At 34.7% G+C, this 23,019-nt stretch overlaps 1 protein-coding gene across 1 annotated transcript; it reads left to right on the top strand.

Moving 5' to 3' along the window:
• Positions 1-379: 379 nt before the first annotated feature.
• On the top strand, positions 380-22,840 carry LOC128232354 (integrator complex subunit 6-like). Its single transcript, XM_052945863.1, has 19 exons — positions 380-629; positions 728-805; positions 1,804-1,953; positions 2,614-2,703; positions 3,136-3,325; positions 4,171-4,341; positions 4,888-5,102; positions 5,662-5,814; positions 6,560-6,692; positions 8,731-8,825; positions 10,303-10,413; positions 10,641-10,720; positions 11,307-11,456; positions 13,703-13,809; positions 15,289-15,434; positions 16,636-16,750; positions 17,330-17,440; positions 18,667-18,936; positions 19,312-22,840. The coding sequence occupies exons 1-19, from the start codon at positions 519-521 to the stop codon at positions 19,488-19,490; spliced, it is 2,655 nt and encodes an 884-aa protein (XP_052801823.1). The 5' UTR covers positions 380-518; the 3' UTR covers positions 19,491-22,840.
• Positions 22,841-23,019: the final 179 nt, after the last annotated feature.

Genomic DNA, 23,019 nt, shown 5'->3' with positions numbered 1-23,019 from the left:
GATGTATTATCATCCTAAGCTTATAGGTAGAATCTTCGTTTGATATGACCTTAATAGATCAATTGTTTTTATCTCGTTTTGTTGACATCTATGCATGGTTAATAATCCCATTAGTAGGTCACACGAAACGAAAGAAGGTGACCTAGATTGGAGGGATCGGACAAAGAGATACGTTTTGAAAGATATACGGATTCGTCAGATGAAAATATATGCTGACGATTTAATAATTAATATAAAAGAAATCTCATAAGCAATTCGATTTTTCAAACATTAATTAAGAGAATATTGCTTCAAAGTGCTAATGACTGATCCCTTCCAAATATATCCACCAATGAAATAATAATGGCGACTAGGTCACGTGCTCGATTTTCGTGGCGTGCTAGCTGCTGAATTTAGGCAGCCAAACCGGGCTGCGCCATTGTATGAGACGGACGGGATATACGCATTTTTTCACGTTAAGAGGCCTTTTGGGCTTCCGGAAGCGACTTGGAGTTAAACATTAGAGTGTCTACTATACAATGACAATCATATTGTTCCTCGTAGACACTAGTGCGTCTATGAATCAACGCACTTACTTGGGAACATCTCTGATCGACATTGCTAAGGGTTCAGTTGAGAATTTTATGAAGGTAAATGTAATGATTGTGCATTTTATTGACATACATATTTTGACATGACTATGGTTACAAAATAAACAAGGGTATTTTTACGATTTTATTATCTGCAGATCCGTGGTCGTGACCCAAACAGTCGTTGGGACAGGTACATGCTCTTGACTTTGGATCATCCCCCGTCAAACATCAAGGTAATGTCGCCTTTGTGAATTAGTCATCCACAAACTAAGCGATGAACATATCCTCGATATATTCACGGAGGTAACCTTCCATAATATAGTCCGTTATATCCCTGCAAGACGTTTAAATTGAAGAAAAAATCCTTAGCTAAAAACTGACGAGGTTTGGTCGCCATTCCTTTCTCCACTGGACTGATGCTTGATGGGAGATATTATAAATAACATCTAAAAATAGATTGACCTACATCTACGAAAATGTGAAACAATGACATTTTTTTCGGAGAATAATCAATATAAGTAGCTAATAAATACAGTATTTATGCTCCTGTATTATATTTATTCCAGTCTACCAAAAATGTCAACTTTAAAAGTCGTTCTGACCCAATTGGCTAGACAGTATTTGTACTCGTGCCAAATGAAAGTGAAAGTAGGATGATCTCATCTAGGAATGTCCTAATTACACTTAAATCGTGAATTCTTTCTCCGCTATGTTATAGATTCAAATGATTTAACAGTAGTTCTTACAATACATTTGAACTTTTTAAATCATATAGTTGGCACAACTAATTGTGATCAAAGAAATTGTTGTAAATTAAAGGGACTCGTACATATTTTTGGACCATTTTTTTTATTCACAGAAATGCATCTGAAAACAGTTTTACTACAATTCTATTACTCTTCTATATCAAAATTGCAGATAAAAAAAAAGATTAAAGTATTTAAAAAAAATGGTTCACGTGGGGTGCAAACCCATGCCGGTACAGTATACATAAGCTGGGAGTTTAATTTAAGCATTCAGTTTTTTGTTGAAAACGTTACTAAGGTGACAAAAATGGGTGCAGGACGAAGTGAACCATTTCACTAATGAAAAAAGTAATTGTTGTTAATCATAATGATATTGTCGTTATTTGATAATGATAGTATCAATTTTAATTACTTTTTAACATTTGTTTTTTATTGATCCTTGCTTGTATTGTTTTTTATTAATTTGCTATGCTAAAATTTTTTAGGCTGGCTGGAAAGAGAGTCATGCAACATTTACCTCAGAGTTGAAAAATCTTAGCGCAGGAGGTGTGACAACGCTTGGCAATGCCTTGAAGAGCTGTTTTGATCTGCTCAATGTGAACAGAATGCAGTCTGGAATCGACACTTATGGACAGGTTTGTGTAGTATGACCACGTTAGAAGTACTTCGCTTGTCCTGAGATATCATATTTTTTTTATAAAAATAAGATCAAAATTTTAATTTTATTATACATAGGAATACTATAATCAGTGATTTTTTTTGGAATTATTTTTTACCGCCTGTGCCATGCAAATTGGGAAAAAAAGTTGACTGGGAAAAATACAAAATCAGGCCAAATCGCTAATATTATGGCAAATACACATGTTTTAACTTTTTTATGCTGTGAAAGACTAAGTCTTGTCAAGAATTTGTTTATATTTCAAGAAAATCATCGTTTTTTTGTTCATTAATGTAATCTGCAGTTATCAAATTGGGATAAAAAATATAAAAATTTGGGAAAAATGGACATTTTTTTGCAAGGGGAAACAGCCTTTAGAAGGCAGTAAATTGAACAAAACAAAAATCACTGATAATGTGTGAAAAGATTTCCTTGAAAAATTAACAGTTTGAATATGGTGGCACTAGTAATTTTTTATAGAAATTACACAGTTTGCACATATCCTAATATATGATATTTGTTGGAAATCAAAACTGTGTAACATGTAGCTGTTGTTTTTTTTTTAAACCCTCCAACTAATGAATTAGTATTACCATGTTGAAACATGCTTGTATTGTTTTTGTTATGCATTCTTCAGGGTAGATGTCCACACTTTCTTGAGCCAGCTGTGATAATCGTTCTGACAGATAGCGGCAAACTAACTGCGTCTACTGGTGTTCAGCCGGAGGTAACTTGGGAAAAAGTGCTTGCTATGGCATGTTTTTTTTGTCCGCTTTTATTAAAAAAAACTATCAATGGCACTTAAAATATTGCTATATTTGCTTAATTTTTAGAGGACAATGCTCCAAAAAACAACAACATTACAGTGGACTTTTTAAGCTTTTTAGGGAAAAATATATACATTTTCAGAAGGGAAATTCAGCCCTAAAATGGACGGCCCCTTTCAGACTAATCTATGATAAGATAGAAGATAAAACAACAGCAAATGAACATGTCTGCCAGGTTTGCTCATAATCTAAAGTTTATATAGCCAAGTTGTAACAATTTTTTAAACCAAATAGTTGTGCTTGGACTCTTGCTAGTTGATCTAGATGCCTCATTGCAATGATAGCTATATTTAGAAAAAATCTCCAATTTCAGAATTACATTTTTTTTTCAGTTGAACATCCCTATGAACACATCTTGTGTACCTGGCCATGAACTAACGAAAGAGCCATTCCGATGGGACCAGAGGATATTTGGGCTGGTGATGCGGATCCCTGGAAGTGTGCCAATAGATCTGAGTTGTAACACATTCATTCCTCCAGCCGATAACCATCCTGTAGACATCATGTGTGAAGTCACTGGAGGTATGGGGATGGAAGTGTTGGGTTATAATTTCCTTACAGCTGATTCTTAATAATTTCCTCAAGTTCTGATTTTTAATCAGGGCTGTTTCAGCTTAAAAGGGAAAGTATAGCTTTAGTTTTCATTTTTGGCAGAAATATTGGGGACTTGTTGTATGATAACGAGAAAAATGTATAACAAATCTGAAAAGGAAAAGGACTTTAATTTCTTAATTAAGTGGCTTACATGTATCTTGTGTTATTAAATAATCTTTTAAAATCAACTGTTTTGACGAAAATCAATATACTTAAATCCTAGTTTCGGCCTTATCATTATAGATGGTCAAGAATCCCTTTAAATGGATTAGTTACCTGATTCAGTACTGGAAATGGTGGTCTCCAAGCCATAGTTGTTAAAGGTAGCAAATGATGATCGTGTGGCTCAAAAAAAATCCTTGAACTGCTGAAACATAAACTTTTTTTTTATCCGCTTTTAAGGAAATAGTCGCAAAGCCCTTTGATAGGGAAAAAAACACATTTTGGCAAGGTTTTGGCTCCTATAAGTACCAAAAAAAACACAGGTCTTAAAATATAAGAAAAGCTTGTACATGGATTTGATATCATAGAAAGTATACCATTTGATTTTAATAATATCTTACTGACTTATAGACAGCCTTATGCTCCAGGTTTAGTAATAACAGTTCGTTCCTACAGATGAAGGTTCCTACAGGTTATTTTATCTATTGAAGCTGATGGTATGTTGTTTAAGTTTTTTAGGTATGGCCATAGTTAGGCTCATGTGTAAAGCTCAGAAGGATGTTGTCATAGAGTTTGTTCATACAGTTAATGTGTTGCCTTTTTCCCTCCAGGTCGGTCATATGCAGTTTATAACCAGAAGATGCTAAATGCTGCCATAGACAGCCTCGTATCGAAAGTCCAGAATGGCGTTGTCATACAGTTTGAAAAGATTGGGCCTGACCCACCTCCACTGCTCCCTGATGGAATAAAGATGGAAAATGGCCTTAGTATTGATATGAAAGGTAAACACTTGGGAAGAAATAAATAGATTTGCTTGGTTATTCCTTTCTTTTTAAGTGTTTCATACGGAAATATAAAAATACTTTGATTTAAGCATAAGAAAGTTATGCTTAAGTAAATAATACTGTAAAGCCTTTTAAACAGTTTAATTACATGATGCACATTGAAGTGTATTGATATTTTAAGACTTCATGAAAGGTTGTCAAGTTAGGAAAATGCAAGGTGGAATATCAATAATTTGTCTTATTTTTTTTTTTTTTTTAGAATATTTATTGTCATAGCCTAGGTGTCATTGTCTTCCTCAACACTTTAACCATGGATATTCAAATGTAACTTAGTGCACATGTGGCCGGATACAGTACACACATGTATAGCAAGGCACATAACTTTGACTTTCAGAATTGTTTAGTTTTGTCCCCTTAAAATGGAAAAATAACAATGTTCCTGTTGACTCTTGTTGTAACTACTTTGCCAAGAATCTTTTTTTGAAATCTTTTATATGACTGTTCACCAGAAATTTTATATTTCTGATGCATTTTTCTTTATAGAAAACTTAAGCATGAATGGCCAGATAGTGAAGATGGAAGATGAGGTTATCAAGGTGGCACCCACTGCCCCGCTCCCCTCCCAGTTGCCCGGGAACACAAGCTGGCATAACCTGCGCAGGCTTGTCATGGTACCCAGGTCTGCACAGAAAGGCTACTCTGTTGGTCATTGGCCCATTCCAGAGCCATTTTGGCCGGATAATACCAATCAAACTTTAGTAAGTGTATTACAAAATGTATGAACAACTGTTGTACTTCTGACTTTTATGTTTCGATAGGTACCGAATTCCCTTCGAATTTCCTTGAAATATTTCTGATGTCAATCCTTGAAAGTGATAATGTATAATCAGAAAAAAATGCTTTCTCCCAGATTGACAGTTTTGACTTTTTTTTTAAATTTTGTCTCAGAATCAGCTTATTTTATTATCAATGCCTACAATTCAGGCATATAAGATAATTCACAATGGAAAACAGCCGAAAAATTTTCTTAAAGCGTTAGTAATGCTTTTAGCCAGAAAACATCAATTTTTGAACATAAATACGATTGGATCTTTTGTCAGCAGCCATGTATCACTGGTTTCCAGACATTTAAGCAAAAATTGGCTCATTCCAATACCAAAAAAAATAAAGTCAAAGTACCGTAATCAAAATAGTTTATCTGTGAGGATGCAGCTTTAAATGGAGTATTCAGAGTTTTTACCTGACAGTTCTCACTATTTTTGCCTATGTATTTTCTACAGTAAAATTTGGTACCATAAATTTGTATATTTATTCCAGCCTCCACGTTCAGCGCACCCCAATGTTCAGTTCTCATGTGCGCCATGTGAGCCATTGGTTATTGACAACTTGCCGTTTGACAAGTACGAGCTTGAGCCCTCGCCACTAACACAGTTTATACTAGAGAGACGGCAAGCTAATGCCTGCTGGCAGGTATGTGTTCTAGGGTAATTTTGTGAACTAAATTTGGTTTTAACAGTATTTATTCATATGACAAAAATACAGCGTATTACAAGTATACAGGGAAAAGGATCAAGGAGTCTGCTTTAATAGAGGTAATATTAAAACTTATTTCCTTATCTATACAATTAATGCATCGATATGGTATCGATTACTTAAAACAATTCAGGCAAAGATACATGTAGTTAAATTATTCACGAAAGTATCTTTAAGTAGAAAAATAGCTTTTACAAAGAAATATGTGATATTCATATTTACAAAATTCGATGCCATGTTCTACAATTATGTCTTTCCTTGATGATTAACAAGAGTGTGTAACAAAAAATCTCTTGAATCCTCAAGGCTTGCAAAGTAGAAGAGCGTTAGTTTCCCATCTGTACTATAACATCGTTAATAATTTTTCTTGCATTTTTTAAACAACATTTGTATGTTTGCCAGCATTGTTATATCACGACGAACAGTTGCTTGAAAACACAGTTGGGAGTTAAATAGTTTTAAATTTAACAGAGTTGAAATGATTTTGTAAGGAAAAAACAACATAGAAATGCTTTTGCTTTTTTGAAATGTCAAAAATTGTGTTACATAGAATTTTATATTTGAATATTTTCAATTGGCACTTTGTTACAAGTAACTTATAGGGTTGGTTGTGGGGAGGGTATGCACTGGTGACCTGACAATCAACTTGGCTTGTGTGCAAGAAAATGTTCTGTTGTTTCAGGTGTTTATCAGTAATAGTGCCAAATACAGCGAGTTGGGACATCCGTTTGGCTACCTCAAGGCAAGCAGTACCCTGAGCTCCGTGAACCTGTTTGTGATGCCTTATAATTACCCAGTACTCCTTCCTTTATTAGGTAGGTACATAAGCCCTGACACCATTTTATCAATGAGCAACAAGACTATAATTTGGCTCAAGTTAAACGAGCCTATCATGTGATTAAGTTTTTGAATTGATATTTTTGACAATTTGGAATATCTGTGTCTTAAATAATAATATGTGCTACCGTAGACAAAAGGCACATGTCTATCTAGGGAAGGAAAAACAAGCGAGCTTTGGTATCTGCTCGCTGTTCTCGTATTTGAATTAGCATTCTAGAAATACTGGTTATGTGAAATGCCTCAATGATTAGCCGTGAGGGGGTAAGGGAATTGACAGGCTGTGAAGGGGTGGGTGTTTTAACAGGCGTTGAGGGGGTGGGTATTTTAACAGGCTGTTGGGGTTGTTAGGGGGTATTGATTGGTCATGCGCAGTGGTCAAAATTAATACAAGCCCTGCACTGGTAAAGTTTCTTCCGGGCTTGCTAAAAATTCTGAATTTTATATAGCAGGGCTTGTTCAAAAAATTTGATGCCAAGCAATAATATAAGAAATTGGGTTTGTTCATCCAAAAGTCTAATTTCAATGACTGCTATATTGTCCACCTTTAAGACGTTCATACCTAAACTGTTGGGGCTTAATGTCCTTGTCTGGGACGGCTATAGTGAAGGTGTTATAATAAGTGTGGTACAAGTTTGAAAGTTTATTTGCGGATCGTTTTACAAACATGTCATGTTTATGTTTTCTTAATCCCTTGATTGCCCTTGTTGTTTCTTTAATCCTCCAATAAATATATCGCACTTCCTTTTCAACAGGCAATAAATCGTTTAGGATGGGGTAGTAACTAATTAACTTGTCACAGTGGTGTATACGGTTAGGTAATCTAGCCAGGCATTGTAAAGATAAAAATCAATAATCTTCGTCTGTGAAACTTGGTAACTGTGAAAGTTGCGATTGATGTTCTTTGGGTGTCTGAAAATTACGTACGCAAAATAATTATTTTGGAAAATAATTATGGGTGTTCGAATATTTAGAGTGTCCGAACTGGTGAATTACGGTACTTTATTCTTTTCTGTAGGTGTTGACATTTTGAGAACAAACCCGTACAATATAAGGTTTTTGCATAACTTAACTTTTTATTCTCAACAGTTTATCATTGTATGGTTTTAAAGATAACCGTCGCCGTTTTCACAAAATTTTTTTTTTCGTCACTGTCAACAAACATGGTGGCCGAAAATGCAAGACGATTTGACATCTTTTCTATGCGTCTTTTAACCAAAAACATAGGTTAAAAGTTTTTTTCTTGGATTTTTCACAGATTTTTTTCCCTGCGTCTAATACCCCCTATCGTCTTATACCCAGTCATTTACGGTATAAGAATTCAGGCTTGTTCATCCAAAAGTCTTATTTCGATGACTGCATGAGGGGGTAGAGGTATTGATTGGCAGAGAGAGGGGTGGGGTATTGATTGGCCTTGAGGGGGGGGGGGTATTGATTGGCAGAGAGGGTATTGACATGTCATTGGGGGAGGTGTTGAGAGGCCGTGAGGGGTCGGGGGGTATTAACAGGGTGTTGGTAATATTCATCAAGAATCTTAAGAGCAACATTGCACCTAGGAAGAATTTAAAACAGTGTTGTATAAGTAGTCAAAATAACCTGAAGCCTGGAAGCCCAGCACTGGTCCCAGTACCAAATGTGGAAATGAACACAAGCCCCAAAGCCCTGCACTTGTTAAGCGGCTGCAGACATTGTTGAAAATGTGAAGTCTACTAAACAGGGATTGTTGAAATTTTTTCATGCTCAATTGTTATGTAAGAATTCAGGCTTGTTGATTAAATAATATAATTACAATCGCTGCAGAACAACTGTTAAAATATCTCTCCTAGGGGCAAAACTCCTGCATTCTCGATGAAATCACTCCCCAGGTTTTGAATAATAGATTAATAATTGAATGAAATTGATTCTCACAAACATTGCTTAAAATGTCAGATATCAATATCTCACCAAATTGCACTATTGCAGTTTGTTTACTTTGATGATTTTCTATCAAATTGAAGATTTGTATCCACTTTGCAGATGAGCTGTTCAAGGTTCACAAGTTGAAGCCAAGTCCTCAGTGGCGACAACGCTTCGACAACTATTTGAAAACTATGCCCGGATACTATGCACAGGTATGTTTTATACGCCCATCTGGTCTCAATTTCTCGAAAGTTCTAAAGTTTAACAGGCTTAGTAGCTTATTTCAATTATCAAAATACATACTTAAAGGGACTGTCTCACAGATGATAAAATAGCGAAAAAAAATAAAATTGTTTAAAAATGACATAAACTTGGCATCGATGTGTACAATGCATTGAAACTTACTAGTTGAAGTACCACATAGTTTACAATTTATTTGAGTTTAGCAGTTATTGCGTATATTTCCATTAAAAAAGATTACTGGGTATGTCTACCAGGTATGTCTCCTTTTGCGTGATTGGCTAGTCGGTTTTATCACGTGATATTACTGAGGTAGGTTTATAGCTTAATTATGTCACCATTTGGTGTAAGCCTTGATAGCTCAGTAAGGAAGACGCTGGATTTCAATTTTGGCGACAAAATCTTTTATTTTACATTTTGGTACTTTTTTACAATTATGACATCAAAGCGTAACACATTATATTAGATAAATGTCCTAAGATTCATTACAGAAAAAAAATGTTTTTGGTGCCTGTGACACAGTCCCTTAAAACTAGATTTGTAAGAATGAAAAATGGTTAATCGTGATTGTCCTATTGTTAATTCGTTTTTGCATGTTCAATATCTCTTGAAGATGTAAATGTTACGCAAATTATAAAAAATAATAATGAGCTTATCTTAATCCTGGTGAAAGGGACTTAAGAAGTTTCTAAAAAATTAGGCTATGATGAGTTCAAGATCTGAACTATCGCATTTAGGAGAAGTGCGGTGAATAGGAACTCTATGAAATCTATGGCTGCAGTTTTTTTTAGTTATTGCCCTTTGATAATTTTCATACTTTTTTTGGTCAAGAGCTTGACTCAAAAAGTCCTTTGAGGTATTGAAGTTAGTTCTCATTTATAAGAAGTGCAGTGCACAAGACCCATAACTCTGGGTGCAATATTTTTTGAGTTCTTGTCCATTGTTTAATTGTAATCCTTTTTGTGTAAGTCGTAGTTGATACTGTTCCTTATTCAGCAGGAGATATGGGAGTCTGTAACTGCTCTTTGTTAAGTTCGCGATTCCTTTAACCTTACCCACATAAATTTTACCAGACCAAGCTGGTGTGTCAGATGGGTTTTACATTCTCAGTCAGGGGCCATATTCAATAAGCACCTTAGATCATTGATCTTAAACCTTTCCTTCATAGATATGCCTTTTTACTCCTCTATCCACAGCCTCATGGATACTCCTTTTTACTTTTTATAAAATGAGGGGATTAACTAGGGATGGCTCATGTGGCCTTCTCTATGAAGGAAAGGGTGGGTCTAAGAGTCAAAACCTAGGTGTTTTCATTGGCCGAATAATCTTACAGTCTAATCAAAGAGCCAGATTTCACCTTCATTTTTAAGTTAAATCGTAAGAGGTTTATTGAATACACCTGCACTATGATTGCAACAGATGAATATATTTCCAACCATTCTGTTTCAGCCGTTAAAGCGGGCGCTGGCCAGGATGGGAGCTCACAACCTGGTACCAGATAACATGGACAACTGTCTGTCTTACAGCGTAATTACCTACCTCAAGAAACTCAAAAACCTGGTAAGTTGAATATTGTTTAGTGCTTTGTGAAGTGGGAGACAAATTCAAGTATTGACTTTGTGATGATGTAAAGAATTTTTCTGCTTTCATGTCTGTTCGAAGTGGTCTAGAAATAAAAAACTGTTGAAATCTTAGGTTTTTAAATTTCTGCATTTTAAAGACTGAAAAATTCACCTTTTTGGTTTTTGTATGCCCTAAAGCCTATAAAATCATATGTTACTTTTCAGGGCAAGATGGAGATGGATCGTCTTGTGGCCTCTGTTGGCTCCAAGGCTCCACCACACGAGGGTATCAAGGTCTGCTCCAGGTATGTGTGTATACTTCATATATTAAATACTCCCATCTTGTCAATTAGCATATTGTGTAGAGATAGGCTATCTGGTGGCCTACGTTGGCTCCAAGGCTTCACCACATGCTAGTATCGAGGTATGCTCAATGTATCTGTGTACTTTTGCAATACACATTTGGACCCCAGGTAAACAATTCTGTTACTTCTCTAGTCTCTGGGAAGTAGAGCATTATATGAGAAGACTTAGATTTAAAACAATTTATAAAAATTGATTTGATAAATAACTTTGATGAGGCTCATTTTCCTTGAATTACAAAATTAAATAAAACACACAAAAAAAAATAATATTACTCATTACCCAATGTAATAATGTGGTTCCAATTATTTTGCTCAATAGAACATTTTTTACTTGAAAATTATTAAGTGGTTCCATAGTCTTATTGAATTAATCCGGATTTGCAATTACAACTAATTTTTTGTCTAAAGCACATTGCAAACAAGATTTTCTAAAAAACATATCATTGTTTGAATTCAAAAAAGTTCTGAATAATTGGTTTAAATTGCTGTTATAAAACTTAAACCATAAAAATATTTTGAATTTCAGAACAAAAACCTCAGTGCTACAGAGGAAGGACTTCAGCCAGCTACTTAAGAATGTTGGCGGCAATTTATCCAGTTTAAAACAGGAGCTGACAGATTATAACACCTTCACTATAGCCGTCCCAGACAAGGACATTAAGCCCCAACAGTTTAGGTATGAACGCCTTAAAGGTGGACAATATAGCAGTCATTGAAATTAGACTTTTGGATGAACAAACCCAAATTCATATTATTGCTTGGCATCAAATTTTTTGAACAAGCCCTGCTATATAAAATTCAGAATTTGAGCAAGCCTGGAAGACATTCTCCTAGGGCTTGTGTTAATTTCGACCACTGATATAGTTATATACTTGAAATGCACAAAAGAAACTTATGTACAATAACTAATTTTAATGCTTTATTGTGTTTGACTCATTTGACTTGAATGATCAAAACAAAAATGGCACATGATTTATGTACAGAAAAAAAAGTATAAGCCTTTAAAACTGGGTTTCCAATAATAGTGGCAATTCCCCTGTTTTAAAAGGTGCGAAAATATTTTTTCCATTGCACAAAATCATTTTCAGCGTATCACATCACCATAAATTTCTACGATTGTGTGCCATGTTTCAAGGCTAGCTTGGCATTTCTTTTGTGCATCAAGCTATATTTTACGTTTAAAACCTTTTATTAAAATATTAATGATTTAGTTTTTGTGCTGCCTGCGTGGCATGGCAAACTCATATGGATCATGTCAAATTTTTGTGCTGCCTGCGTGGCATGGCAAACTCTTATGGATCATGTCAAATTTTTGTGCTGCCTGTGTGGCATGGCAAACTCATATGGATCATGTCAAATTTTTGTGCTGCCTGCGTGGCATGGCAAACTCATATGGATCCTGTCAAATTGTTGTGCTGCCTGCGTGGCATGGCAAACTCATATGGATCATGTCAAATTTTTGTGCTGCCTGCGTGCCATGGCAGACTCATATGGATCATGTCAAATTTTTGTGCTGCCTGCGTGGCATGGCAAACTCATATGGATCATGTCAAATTTTTGTGCTGCCTGCGTGGCATGGCAAACTCATATGGATCATGTCAAATTTTTGTGTTGCCTGCGTGGCATGGCAAACTCATATGGATCATGTCAAATTTTTGTGCTGCCTGCGTGGCACGGCAAACTCATATGGATCACATCAAATTTTTGTGTTGTCTGCGTGGCATGGCAAACTCATATGGATCATGTCAAATTTTTGTGCTGCCTGCGTAGCATGGCAAACTCATATGGATCATGTCAAATTTTTGTGCTGCCTGCGTAGCATGGCAAACATACTTGGATCATGTTTACGGTGTCACGCTTCATTTTTCGCTCTCAAACATACACAGTGAAACATTTCTCCTATCTTTACAAACCTTGGCAGCAATCTCATATATATGTCAGTTAACTGAGTTTGATTACTAGTCAGATCATCCTTGTTACTGTAGAGAGTTATGGCCCTTTAACTGTCCAGAAAAAAACGGATGTTCTGACAAGCCACCGATCCAAATTTGTGGAATTCTACTTTTATCTTTTCAATAAACCTGTGAAGGGAATTGATTCAATGTTTTTCATGTCACATTTGTGGTAACTTTGATGCCGTATTATCAGCTTGCATCTTATACAATAACTTTTGAAACAAAGAGCAAATTTTTGAAACAAAGAGCTTTTGTCAGGTTTTGCAGTTTTTTTTTTTATTTTGCTATAAAAAGTTCAATTGAATTGATAACATGCACACAATATTCACTGAAAATCTTAATTTTACTATATTTTGTCATATCCTGATTGATAAGTCCCAATGTGTTGTGAGAAGAAATAATTGTTATTACTTCAAGGTCTCAAGGTCTTCACTTACTTTTGAATGAATTTTCTGCTATTCTGTCTTTGATTTAGACAGGAATGATAAAGTTCAGAATTCAGTGCTTCAGCTAGGCCTAAAAAGCAGGGTGAGGAACCTGGCTGCCTTTTCACTTCACCCCGCTGTACCCTTTCATTTGACAGAATCATTTTTCAGAAAAAATGCATTAAAACAATAAATATTAAATTTTTTGACTCTGTAGTAAAGATAACAGCTTAAGTATCATAGTCTGAACCTAAAACCGCAACTGTCGTACAGTAACTGTTGTCAAGTAAGTAAGATGTTTGCTGGGCATTTGCATGAAAAATAGTAGGATGTATCTTGAATGGATATAAATAACATTGGAAACAATTTCAACAGCTGTCAAATCCCCTCGATGATGTGTTTGGATTAAAAACCTTATTCAAAATTTCCAGGATTTTCAGGATTGGTATATTTTCTCTTTTGTCATCCCTTTTGAAGAGTCCAACTGTTTGTGATAGACACTCCCAGGTGTAGGTTATCTACATGTAAACTGTCTATTTCAGAAATCCGTATGACATTCCCAGACAGAATCTCTTAGATCAGATAGCGCGGATGAGAACCAACTTTCTACAGACCGCTTATAGCAGCAAAACAAAGTTGTCAGATACAGGTATATACACTTGTGTAGGGTAATAAATGAAGAAATCAGTGTTTCTTTTCCACCATTCTGGGGAGAGGGTCAGTGCCTTTCTGATTGGAAAAAATATGCTGTTTGAACTAAAATCAAGAATTTCTATTTTCTTAGAAATTAACATGAATGCTACAAGATAAAGATACAAAAACTATGATGAGATTTGTTCATGAAAGAAAACATCAGTACTTCCACACAAAAGATTTAAGGTGTACGGTTTCTTGGTAAATTAATTTTTAAACTCCCAATTCTAGCCAGATTTCTACAAAAATTATGGGTTAAAGAATTGCAAAAAATGGGTATGCCGTTGGGTGCATGGGCGTATGTCATGAACAATTTTACGTTTAAGTTGTGATAATTCTGCATTGGAGTTTTTATTCTATATCATAAATTTAATAGTTTGTATCCAAGTGTTATGAAACTTGGTCAGATTACTTGTCTGCATGTTTTTTGAACAATTATGAATATAGGTGACCTTTAATAGGTTAAAAATTAGGTGACTAGGCTAAATCTTGGAAGAAGAAAAAGTCCAATTAAACACAAACCCCATTGAAGATTTTTTTCTTTCATGGGTTCACTTTTTATGCCATCATCATGACTTTTGGTCAGAACATCCAAGACATTTTTTTTACCTCTAGATCTGCTCCAAACTATATATGGTAGAGATTGAAATAAATGATTAAATATCGATGGTGACAATCCATATCACTTGTCTTGGATCAAGTCTGGAAACTCCTAGATTTGAATCTTTTTGATTTCCCAGTAATCTGCATATTGAACAGTGGAGCCCTCAGTTAATACCCCTCGACAGAAGTCAATATTTGTATATCCAACATCAAGAGTAGATTTATCAGCTGAAGGAATGTATTTTTGAAAAAACCTATCAATAAACATAGATGACAGACCACTTTTAAGATGTCCTTTACACAATTACACTGAGATTCTTCATCAAATCAATACTTGTATCTTCAATATTTTTTTGTAGAATGAAGAAATGTTTATCTCAGTAAATTCCTTGTAAATTAAGTTACGGGGCCTTTTTGAAGAACATGTATTTCGTTGTTAAAGTCTCTCTGTGAATATGAATTTTGGATACTTGGTGACCCTTTGTTACTTTTTGTCATCTGAACTGGTTTAATGTCTTTAGGAATAGTATGTTAAAATAACACCTAAAAAATTGTAACAAACAAGCTTTTTTGGTCTTGAAAATTGCGAAATAAGCCTTTTCACTTCCAATTCCTGATGAAATTATAAAAAACAATATCAACTGCAGTAACTTTCTTAATGTGTTTTCAGTTATTAACTTTACAATGAGTAATCAGTAAGTGTTACATTTTAAAATGTTCCCAAAATATTATAGATTTACCAAGCATGAAATGTTATACATTTTCAGAACTGGTTCGAAAAATATGATTAACTATTTGTACACCATATCTTAACATTGTCAATTTCTTTCAGATGAGTTGCACAGTGTGCCGATTGGTCAGATGGGCAACTACCAGGAATATCTGAAGAAGGTAAACCTGGAGTCCCCTGCCCTCCGGCCCCTCGAGAACACGCCCACCAGGGTCCACATGTTCGGAAACCCTTTCAAGGTCAACAAGGTGAGTACTGCAAAACATAACATTCTCATGGTAAAAAAAGAACTGACTGTTTAAAGTCTAAACACAACATTTCAAGTCTAAAATCAACACTCTAAAGGTTTCGAAACCGTCTGAAAGTCTAAAATCAACACTCTAAAGGTTTCGAAACCGTCTGAAAGTCTAAAATCAACACTCTAAAGGTTTCGAAACCGTCTGAAAGTCTAAAATCAACACTCTAAAGGTTTCGAAACTGTCTGAAAGTCTAAAATCAACACTAAAGGTTTCGAAACCGTCTGAAAGTCTAAAATCAACACTCTAAAGGTTTCGAAACCGTCTGAAAGTCTAAAATCAACACTCTAAAGGTTTCGAAACCGTCTGAAAGTCTAAAATCAACATTCTAAAGGTTTCAAAACCGTCTGAAAGTATAAAATCAACATTCTAAAGACTTCGAAACCTTCTTAAAGTCTACAACATTCTAAAGGTTTTGAGAAAAGGTTTCAAACTGTTTTAGACGTCTTAAAAGAACATTCTTAAGGTTTCAAATAATTCTAAAGAGTCTAAAAACTGATTAGAAACTGTCTTAAGAATATTCTTTTCCGAAGGTCTAAACACATTCTAAAACATTTTGATGGTCTTATTTTGAACTCCCATAGCTATACATTCCCATTTGGAGATTGCTATCCTGTTCAAGGTTTGATTAGGTACTGAAGAACTTAAATCTTTCTTTTGACATCTGCGTAAGTTCCCTAAGCTCTGGTTGAACTTTCAGTTGTTTAAAAAGTGATTGAAAGTGGCACATAGCTGGCTTGTTCATGAAAATCTGAATTATTTTAAACCCTTCTTACCCTAGTTAACATATTGGCAGATATTTTTTTTTTTTACGTTGCAATTTTTTTTAAAGACAAAATTTAGGGATGTGATTTATCTGCAATTTTAAACATATTTTTTTAACGATAACCGGTTTTTGTTTGTAACTTTAGATATTGTAAGTATGACAGTTATTTGCTTCTGACACTCCCTTTGATCCTTTTGGGGGCCTGAAGTGCCCCCTATACCTATCACCAAAATGGTTTCAGCTCTTCAGCTGTCAGGTCAATCAAATCTCTAAAATTGAGGAAACTACACAAAACTAATGAAGCATGACAGGAAACCTAAAGAAATACTTCAAAATAATTCAACAGTTTATGAAATCATTTAATCACACCTTTCCCTTTATAAACAGAACATAATGGTGGATGAGGCAGAGGATTCCATGTTAACAGGCCAGCAGTCGCAGAAGAAGCGGCCCGCCGAGAGCCCGCCAAGCTCGCCAGGGCCAAGCAGGAAACGAAAACCAGGTAATTTTAATGAGTATTTGTCCGTAATGTATATAATGCATAAGCTGTAAGCAGCTGTAAAAAATTCTTTTTGTGTTCAGAGTTAATATGAAGATGTCACAAATTTCTTAGAGAAATGAAATGATCACAAGACTATTTCAGTTTTTTGTGTTTTAAAAAAAATAATTGGCCAAAGGCTTAAACATTGATGGTACAGCCGAACCTTGTTTGCTCTACCTCCCAGGGTCCAGTTAAAATAACTTGACCCTTGAGAAATTTGAGCCAAGCAGGAATGCTTACCATCAGTATAAAGAAATCGGTCCTTCGCATCCGGTTCGAGCCAACAAGGAATTCGAGCCAAGCCAGTTCAAGCCAATGTTTGACTGTATCTCAATATTCACATGAAGCTCATTAACAGTGACAATAGACTTGCTTAAAGCAAGGCTTATGACTCTGGCTTAAATAATATTGAAGTTATGCTGCTTGAGCGACTCGGGACATTTGATAAGCTTTTTGGGTCAGATTGACGTGCTCATTGTGTTCGTAACTTGTCATTCTTTGCGCTGAATTGCTCTTACATTTGAACTTGTCTCAATTCAGGTCCCCTTCCAAAGGACTTCATATTAACGCGAAAGAGGCCTCCAGGTAGACTAAAGGAGGAGGATGGGCCTCCACTGTCACCAATATCAGAGATGTCTGAACCTGAGTCAGGTGGGTGCTATGTGGTAATAGATAAGCTTATGAATGGATATTACTTCATATTAATCCGGAAGTGGCCCCCAGGTAGACTGATGGAGGAACAAGGGATTACACTGTCACCAGTCTGAGAGCAGTCTGTTGTTCCAGATAAGTGGTCAGCCATTGCAGGCTTGCTTTTGAAGAGCTCCTACATTTTCCTACTATTTGTCAACCACCTTTTATTTTTACCAGTACTATTTAAAATAAACTTTATTTATGTATTAGATATCTCTTTATAAGTTGTATCTTTAAATAGAAACAGTTCCGAGCTCAGATCATAAATAATTTTGAAACTGCACCAATAAGCTAAGTTTCATGAATGTTTTTAAAATTCAGGCAATTGCTTGTTAAGGTAAAACATAGTTATAAAATATCCTTAAATTGAGGTAAAAAAATCCTTATTTTCCTACTTTTGTTGTGAAAAACAATTTTGTTCACAATGTCTCCTGTCAGGTTGCTAAATGAAACAGCTGTTTTTCAATGTTTATTTTTATTTGCAATCTTGACAAATTGCTCATGTTCCTTTAGTTTCTTGGCATGTGGCCAACTTAAATGGTACTTCATAATGGTTTCACATTAAACTTGATAGATAAGTAAATTAATATTCAAGTTAAGTTTCAAATTATTTTTTTACAATGATTGTGAATTACAAGTTATTACAACATTCTATTAATCACTCTCATTTGCGCGAGAGAGTTGTCTTGTGTTGTGGGGGAAACCAGACGACCGGTCCAAAGGAAACCCACTTGGTGACCACAAACCAAACTCACATGCACCCTGGCTGGAAATTGAACCTGGGTCGCCTACTTGAGAAGCTGTACATGTTAAACTGATACAGCTAAATTACATTTATTTAGAGGTTGAGTGTTTGAAATTAATGAAAGGTACTGGTTTAATGTTAACTTCCATTTTTCAGAATTTAGGTCTAATTAAACTTGATTCAAATGATTAATTGTATGCTTTCCAGCGGTTTATATAGATTTGTCAGTGAAATGATATTGATATTTAACTATTTAAAACAGTGAAAATATCTGTTTGATATTTTTCACTGTTTTAAAATTTTAGAACGCTCCACATTCTAAATCAATGGCATTATATGTTAAAGTTATACTTTACGAGTTCCTACTGATCATTGTGAAATATATAATGATCTTACACTGAAAAAAAACAATTATCCTAATAATATATTTGATTTCCAGAATCGGAGAGTGATTTTGAAGTGAAAATCAAAATAGAACCAGTGGAGGAAAACCATATCAATGAAAACTCATATGACTCAGAATTGACCAATCATATCAAAGTGGAGGAAAATGGGCGGAGCAGCCCAGAGTATTCAACCCATGATATTAAACCGGCTATAAATAGAAAGAATAACAGAGTGAATAACAAAAAAGACGCCGGGAATGGATGGACGGATAATTCTCAACTGAGAGCACTCATTGTTAAGGAGATCAGGAAACCAGGGAAAAGTAAGTTATACATTTCTTTATTGGATATATGCTGAAAAAAATTGGAGATAGGGATACATCCCTATATAATTAGGCAAAGTAAATTATCTTCCTCCCCTTGTTGAAGGCTTTAAATGCAGTTCTTTTCTTATGTGAAATCGTCATCAATTTTATCAATGTTTGAAACTGTCTTAGGTCCTTATTTGTCATTGAAGTCTAGTACTAAAAAAACAATTTTTGGAACCTTTTTTGTGATAAATTATACCCAATTTCAGTCACTCAGGTTATTTAATTGGGAAACTAAAGCCTTAACTACCACAGTATGGAAATAAATGATTAGGTATACTACAGGTGATACTTTCCTGTTAACTAATTAGCTTTTATTTTATGTTTCAGGATATGACACATTGTTTGAACATATGAACAGAGTGCAGGGGTCTTTTGAAATCAGACACGCGTTTGTGCGAGAAATTATCCATGAAGCAGCTAGGTTTAAGAAGAAATTTCTTATAGACTTGTTACAACAATTTGAGACATCCCTCATCAAACATTCCAAGAACAATAAACACAGATAATGTTGGGCTTTCCATAGATTTCCCAGCATTCATTGTTATTGTCATTATCATGTCATCACAAAATGTGTTCATTCATCGATGACATCATCAGTTTCTGTGATGACATTTCGTAATCATTTTCATCTTTATCATCAAATACATCTCACTTGCCCATGCAACAAAAATGCAACTGTGATCTTGTTTGATTTCTAAGCAATTCTATGTATTTTGTAATGATTTGACTGTTATTTATGAACACAGTTGTTTTTACATACATTGTCTTGGCCGTCATTAAAACCTTTTTGATTCACAGTGGTTTCAACAGATTCACCCAAAATGTCCTGACTAAATAAAGCAATTTATTCCTTAAGTAGGCAAACAGTCTAATTAGCTCATCCGTCAAAGTAAAAGGTCTTGGTATTTTCATTTTCATATTTTCATAGTTGTTGACATATTTGTGCGAAAAATGGAACTCGAAAACTGTTAAAAAGATATTTAAATGAAATTCAACATATTCTATTGAAACTTGGTACACATTTTGCCAGAGACTGTTAACCATGGCATTAATAATCATAGGCTTTCACTTCATGGTGCTCTTCTTGTGGCATGTCAGAGTATTTTCCCACCTATCTGGTGCACAAGACAACTCAAAATTGTAGATTTCACATCAAATTTGCAATTTTCCAATTTGGGAAATTTAGAAAAATGACAATTGAGTTTGTGTTGGTATTGTTAAAATACCAATCAAAATGTTCATTTCCATTTTCAGGACGTAAGAAAAATATATATTGGGATATATATATATAGACTAGATTGCTGTAGGAAATAGGCCGATATTCGTCCCCTACAACAGGGCCGAAAAACCCTGTATAATGTTCTCTTGTTGGATGTTAATTCACAAATTGGTCAAAAAATATTTAAATTGACGCTTTGAAACTCTGATAAAAGTTGAACCACTGCAAACAAACATGTTTTATTAGGACGGCCTCCTCTATTATGCTTAATGTGTCAGACTGTGATAATGTAAATAGTTAAGGCATTGTTTACATTCATTGTTTACATTCATTGTTTCACCCATCAGACATGTGCTTTCCTTGATCGAAAATGAACTTTTTATCATCACCACAAATGCTCAAGCTCTATTTTCTGATGAGCGTGTTAATTTTCAAATCCATCTAAAAAACACTTGATTCAATCTGTCACTTACATAATTGCATGTGTTTAACATTTTCCAATACTTTAGGAAAAGTTGTATTACATTAACTCGCTAAATATACTGTTCATTTAGAAGTGTTGAAAAGACAAAATCTTTCTACGGAACCACAAAGGACTGGGCTGATATTCACTAAAGTCCTGAGTCTGAGTTCCAGACTCAGGCTCAGAAAAGAAATTTTTTAATTGTGTTGTAAAAATGTAAATATAAGAGAAAAATATCAGCATCTGTTACAAATAATCTGTTCAACAATCAGGCACACGCCTGTCAAAATTAGTCATATAGATATTTGGAGACATTTAAGATTTCAGTTTTCTTAGCCTGAATCCAACACAGACTCAGGGCGTGAGTTTGAAACTTAACCTCACCAAAGCTTAAATTAATTTTGGTGTAAAAATGCTAATATATGGCTAAGGATGGTAATAAAAATGATGTATGTTTTACAAATAATCTACAATAAGGCACACATCTTGAGACACAATTAGTTATATTATAGATATTTTGAAACATTTAAGATATCAGTTTTCTAAGCTTATGTCGGCTGAAACTAATACTAAAGACGTTAGTGAATACTGCCCTTGGACTTCTCAACAAATGTTTTCCTTTTTCTTATGTTTAACCTTAAGGGTTTTAGCTAATTATGAGTTATTTGAGGGTGCTGCACCCTGCCCCTTTTGAAAGCACCCCTCTGCCCTCACGGAACCAGCATGTGCACCCTTCTGACTTCTTAGAATTAAATGCTTAAGGTAATAATTGTTTTTTCTTGAATGTTTAAAAGCTTTTTATATGACTATATACATACAAACTTAATATATCTGGCAATTCGATATTTATATGAAAAACTACAGAAACATGTTCAGTAGCCAAAAGTTTAAACATAAACCCTGTTTAATGGCACAGTGTAAACGCAGGGTAAAGATTTAAACCTTAAGCTACTTCAATAACCAGTAAACACATTTACAATTTTTGCAAAATTTGTAATATTCAAGTTTATCAGACGGATGAAATGTGCCCTTTTAACACTTATCACCCTGTCCCTTTTCTGCAGCACCCTGCCCTTTTCAAAACCTGGCTAAAACCCTATACTTGTTGGTGGTGTTTAACCTTTATCACTTGAACTTGAAGTGCTATAACTTGTGCTATTTGTATAATAATGCATGCTCTCTGAACAAAACACTCTGTTTTACCATGTATGAGCAGAAATGTGATATCTCATTTCTCATTAATTATGCGGGAACTTTTGCAGCATGAGTTGTTCCCATAGAGCTATCTAATGTAATAAAATACTTTTAGTGATCATCAAATAAAACGATAATAAAGGTCGTTACGGCTTTTCTATGACACAACTCGTGCTGCGTATCTTTCTGCATTTCATCTTTATCATTACATTGACAGAATTTTGAAGTTGATACTATTTTTGTGTTCACATTAATCAGACTGTGAGACTGTTAAATTATTATTACATTCTTGAAGCAAGCTTGTCATAGCCTTCATGATGTTGCGCAGAAACTTGGTATAAGGCTCCTTGGGCCCCATTTCATTGAATCGTTTCTATTTTAGTCATCGCTTCAATGACCAAACTGTTTTTTTTCTTTACCGGTACTCAACTTGGTGATTTAATGGCTGAATTTCAGGTTCAACAAATGTGTGGCATAAGAAAGAATAGAGAATTTTCAATTTTAATTTAGAACTAAAAACTTAACATCCCTGAGTCCTGTTTTATTGAAGGACATTTGTCAAAATTTGAAAAATTGTGAATCTCTAGAACACCACAAATTGCAACAAGTTGATTTTATTTCTTTTCCTCAACTTTTTATTCATCCTTAATGTGAGCGTCAGTTTGATTCGAACGAAAATATAACTAAGATCATTCTTAATTAAATTTATGACTAAGATTAACTAAGAAGTGCACAGAAGCACCCCCACCCCCAATTTTTACTGCCATACCTCTGGATAAAATATTGGAGTTATGTCCCCTTGATCAACTGTAAATGGACAAGTGTTGGCAGCTAAGGTGTTTTTAATAGTGCTATTAAATCAGAAACTCAAATTTCAATAGAAATGACTTCAAAATTCTGTTATACATGTATCTTAGGGAATCTCTGTTAATATGTGCAGCTGTTTAAGTTATTCTTGCAAAAATAAAACCAAAAATATTTCCATCGAGTTTTTTTCTATGGAAGAAAAGTGTTGTGTTGGTGATAACTGGTTTGTGTCAGTTATAAATGATTGATAATGCCTTGCTTCGTGGAAGCAGGTATATATTGCTTTGACTATGTAATTTGGTCAGTTGGTTGGTCCTACGTTCCTCAAACAGGGATGATGGTTATGACCCTC

The sequence above is a fragment of the Mya arenaria genome, chromosome 4, assembly GCF_026914265.1.
Source record: "Mya arenaria isolate MELC-2E11 chromosome 4, ASM2691426v1".
In the NCBI taxonomy this organism is placed as follows: domain Eukaryota; kingdom Metazoa; phylum Mollusca; class Bivalvia; order Myida; family Myidae; genus Mya; species Mya arenaria.
This window is presented reverse-complemented; position numbering and strand designations above follow the sequence as displayed.

Bases quoted from the DNA above. Each gene is read 5' to 3' on its own strand.
- LOC128232354 (XM_052945863.1), top strand. From the start codon at position 519: ATGACAATCATATTGTTCCTCGTAGACACTAGTGCGTCTATGAATCAA. The intron at 4,342-4,887 runs GTAAACACTTGG...TTTTCTTTATAG, and splicing joins CCTTAGTATTGATATGAAAG to AAAACTTAAGCATGAATGGC. The intron at 5,815-6,559 runs GTATGTGTTCTA...CTGTTGTTTCAG, and splicing joins AAGCTAATGCCTGCTGGCAG to GTGTTTATCAGTAATAGTGC.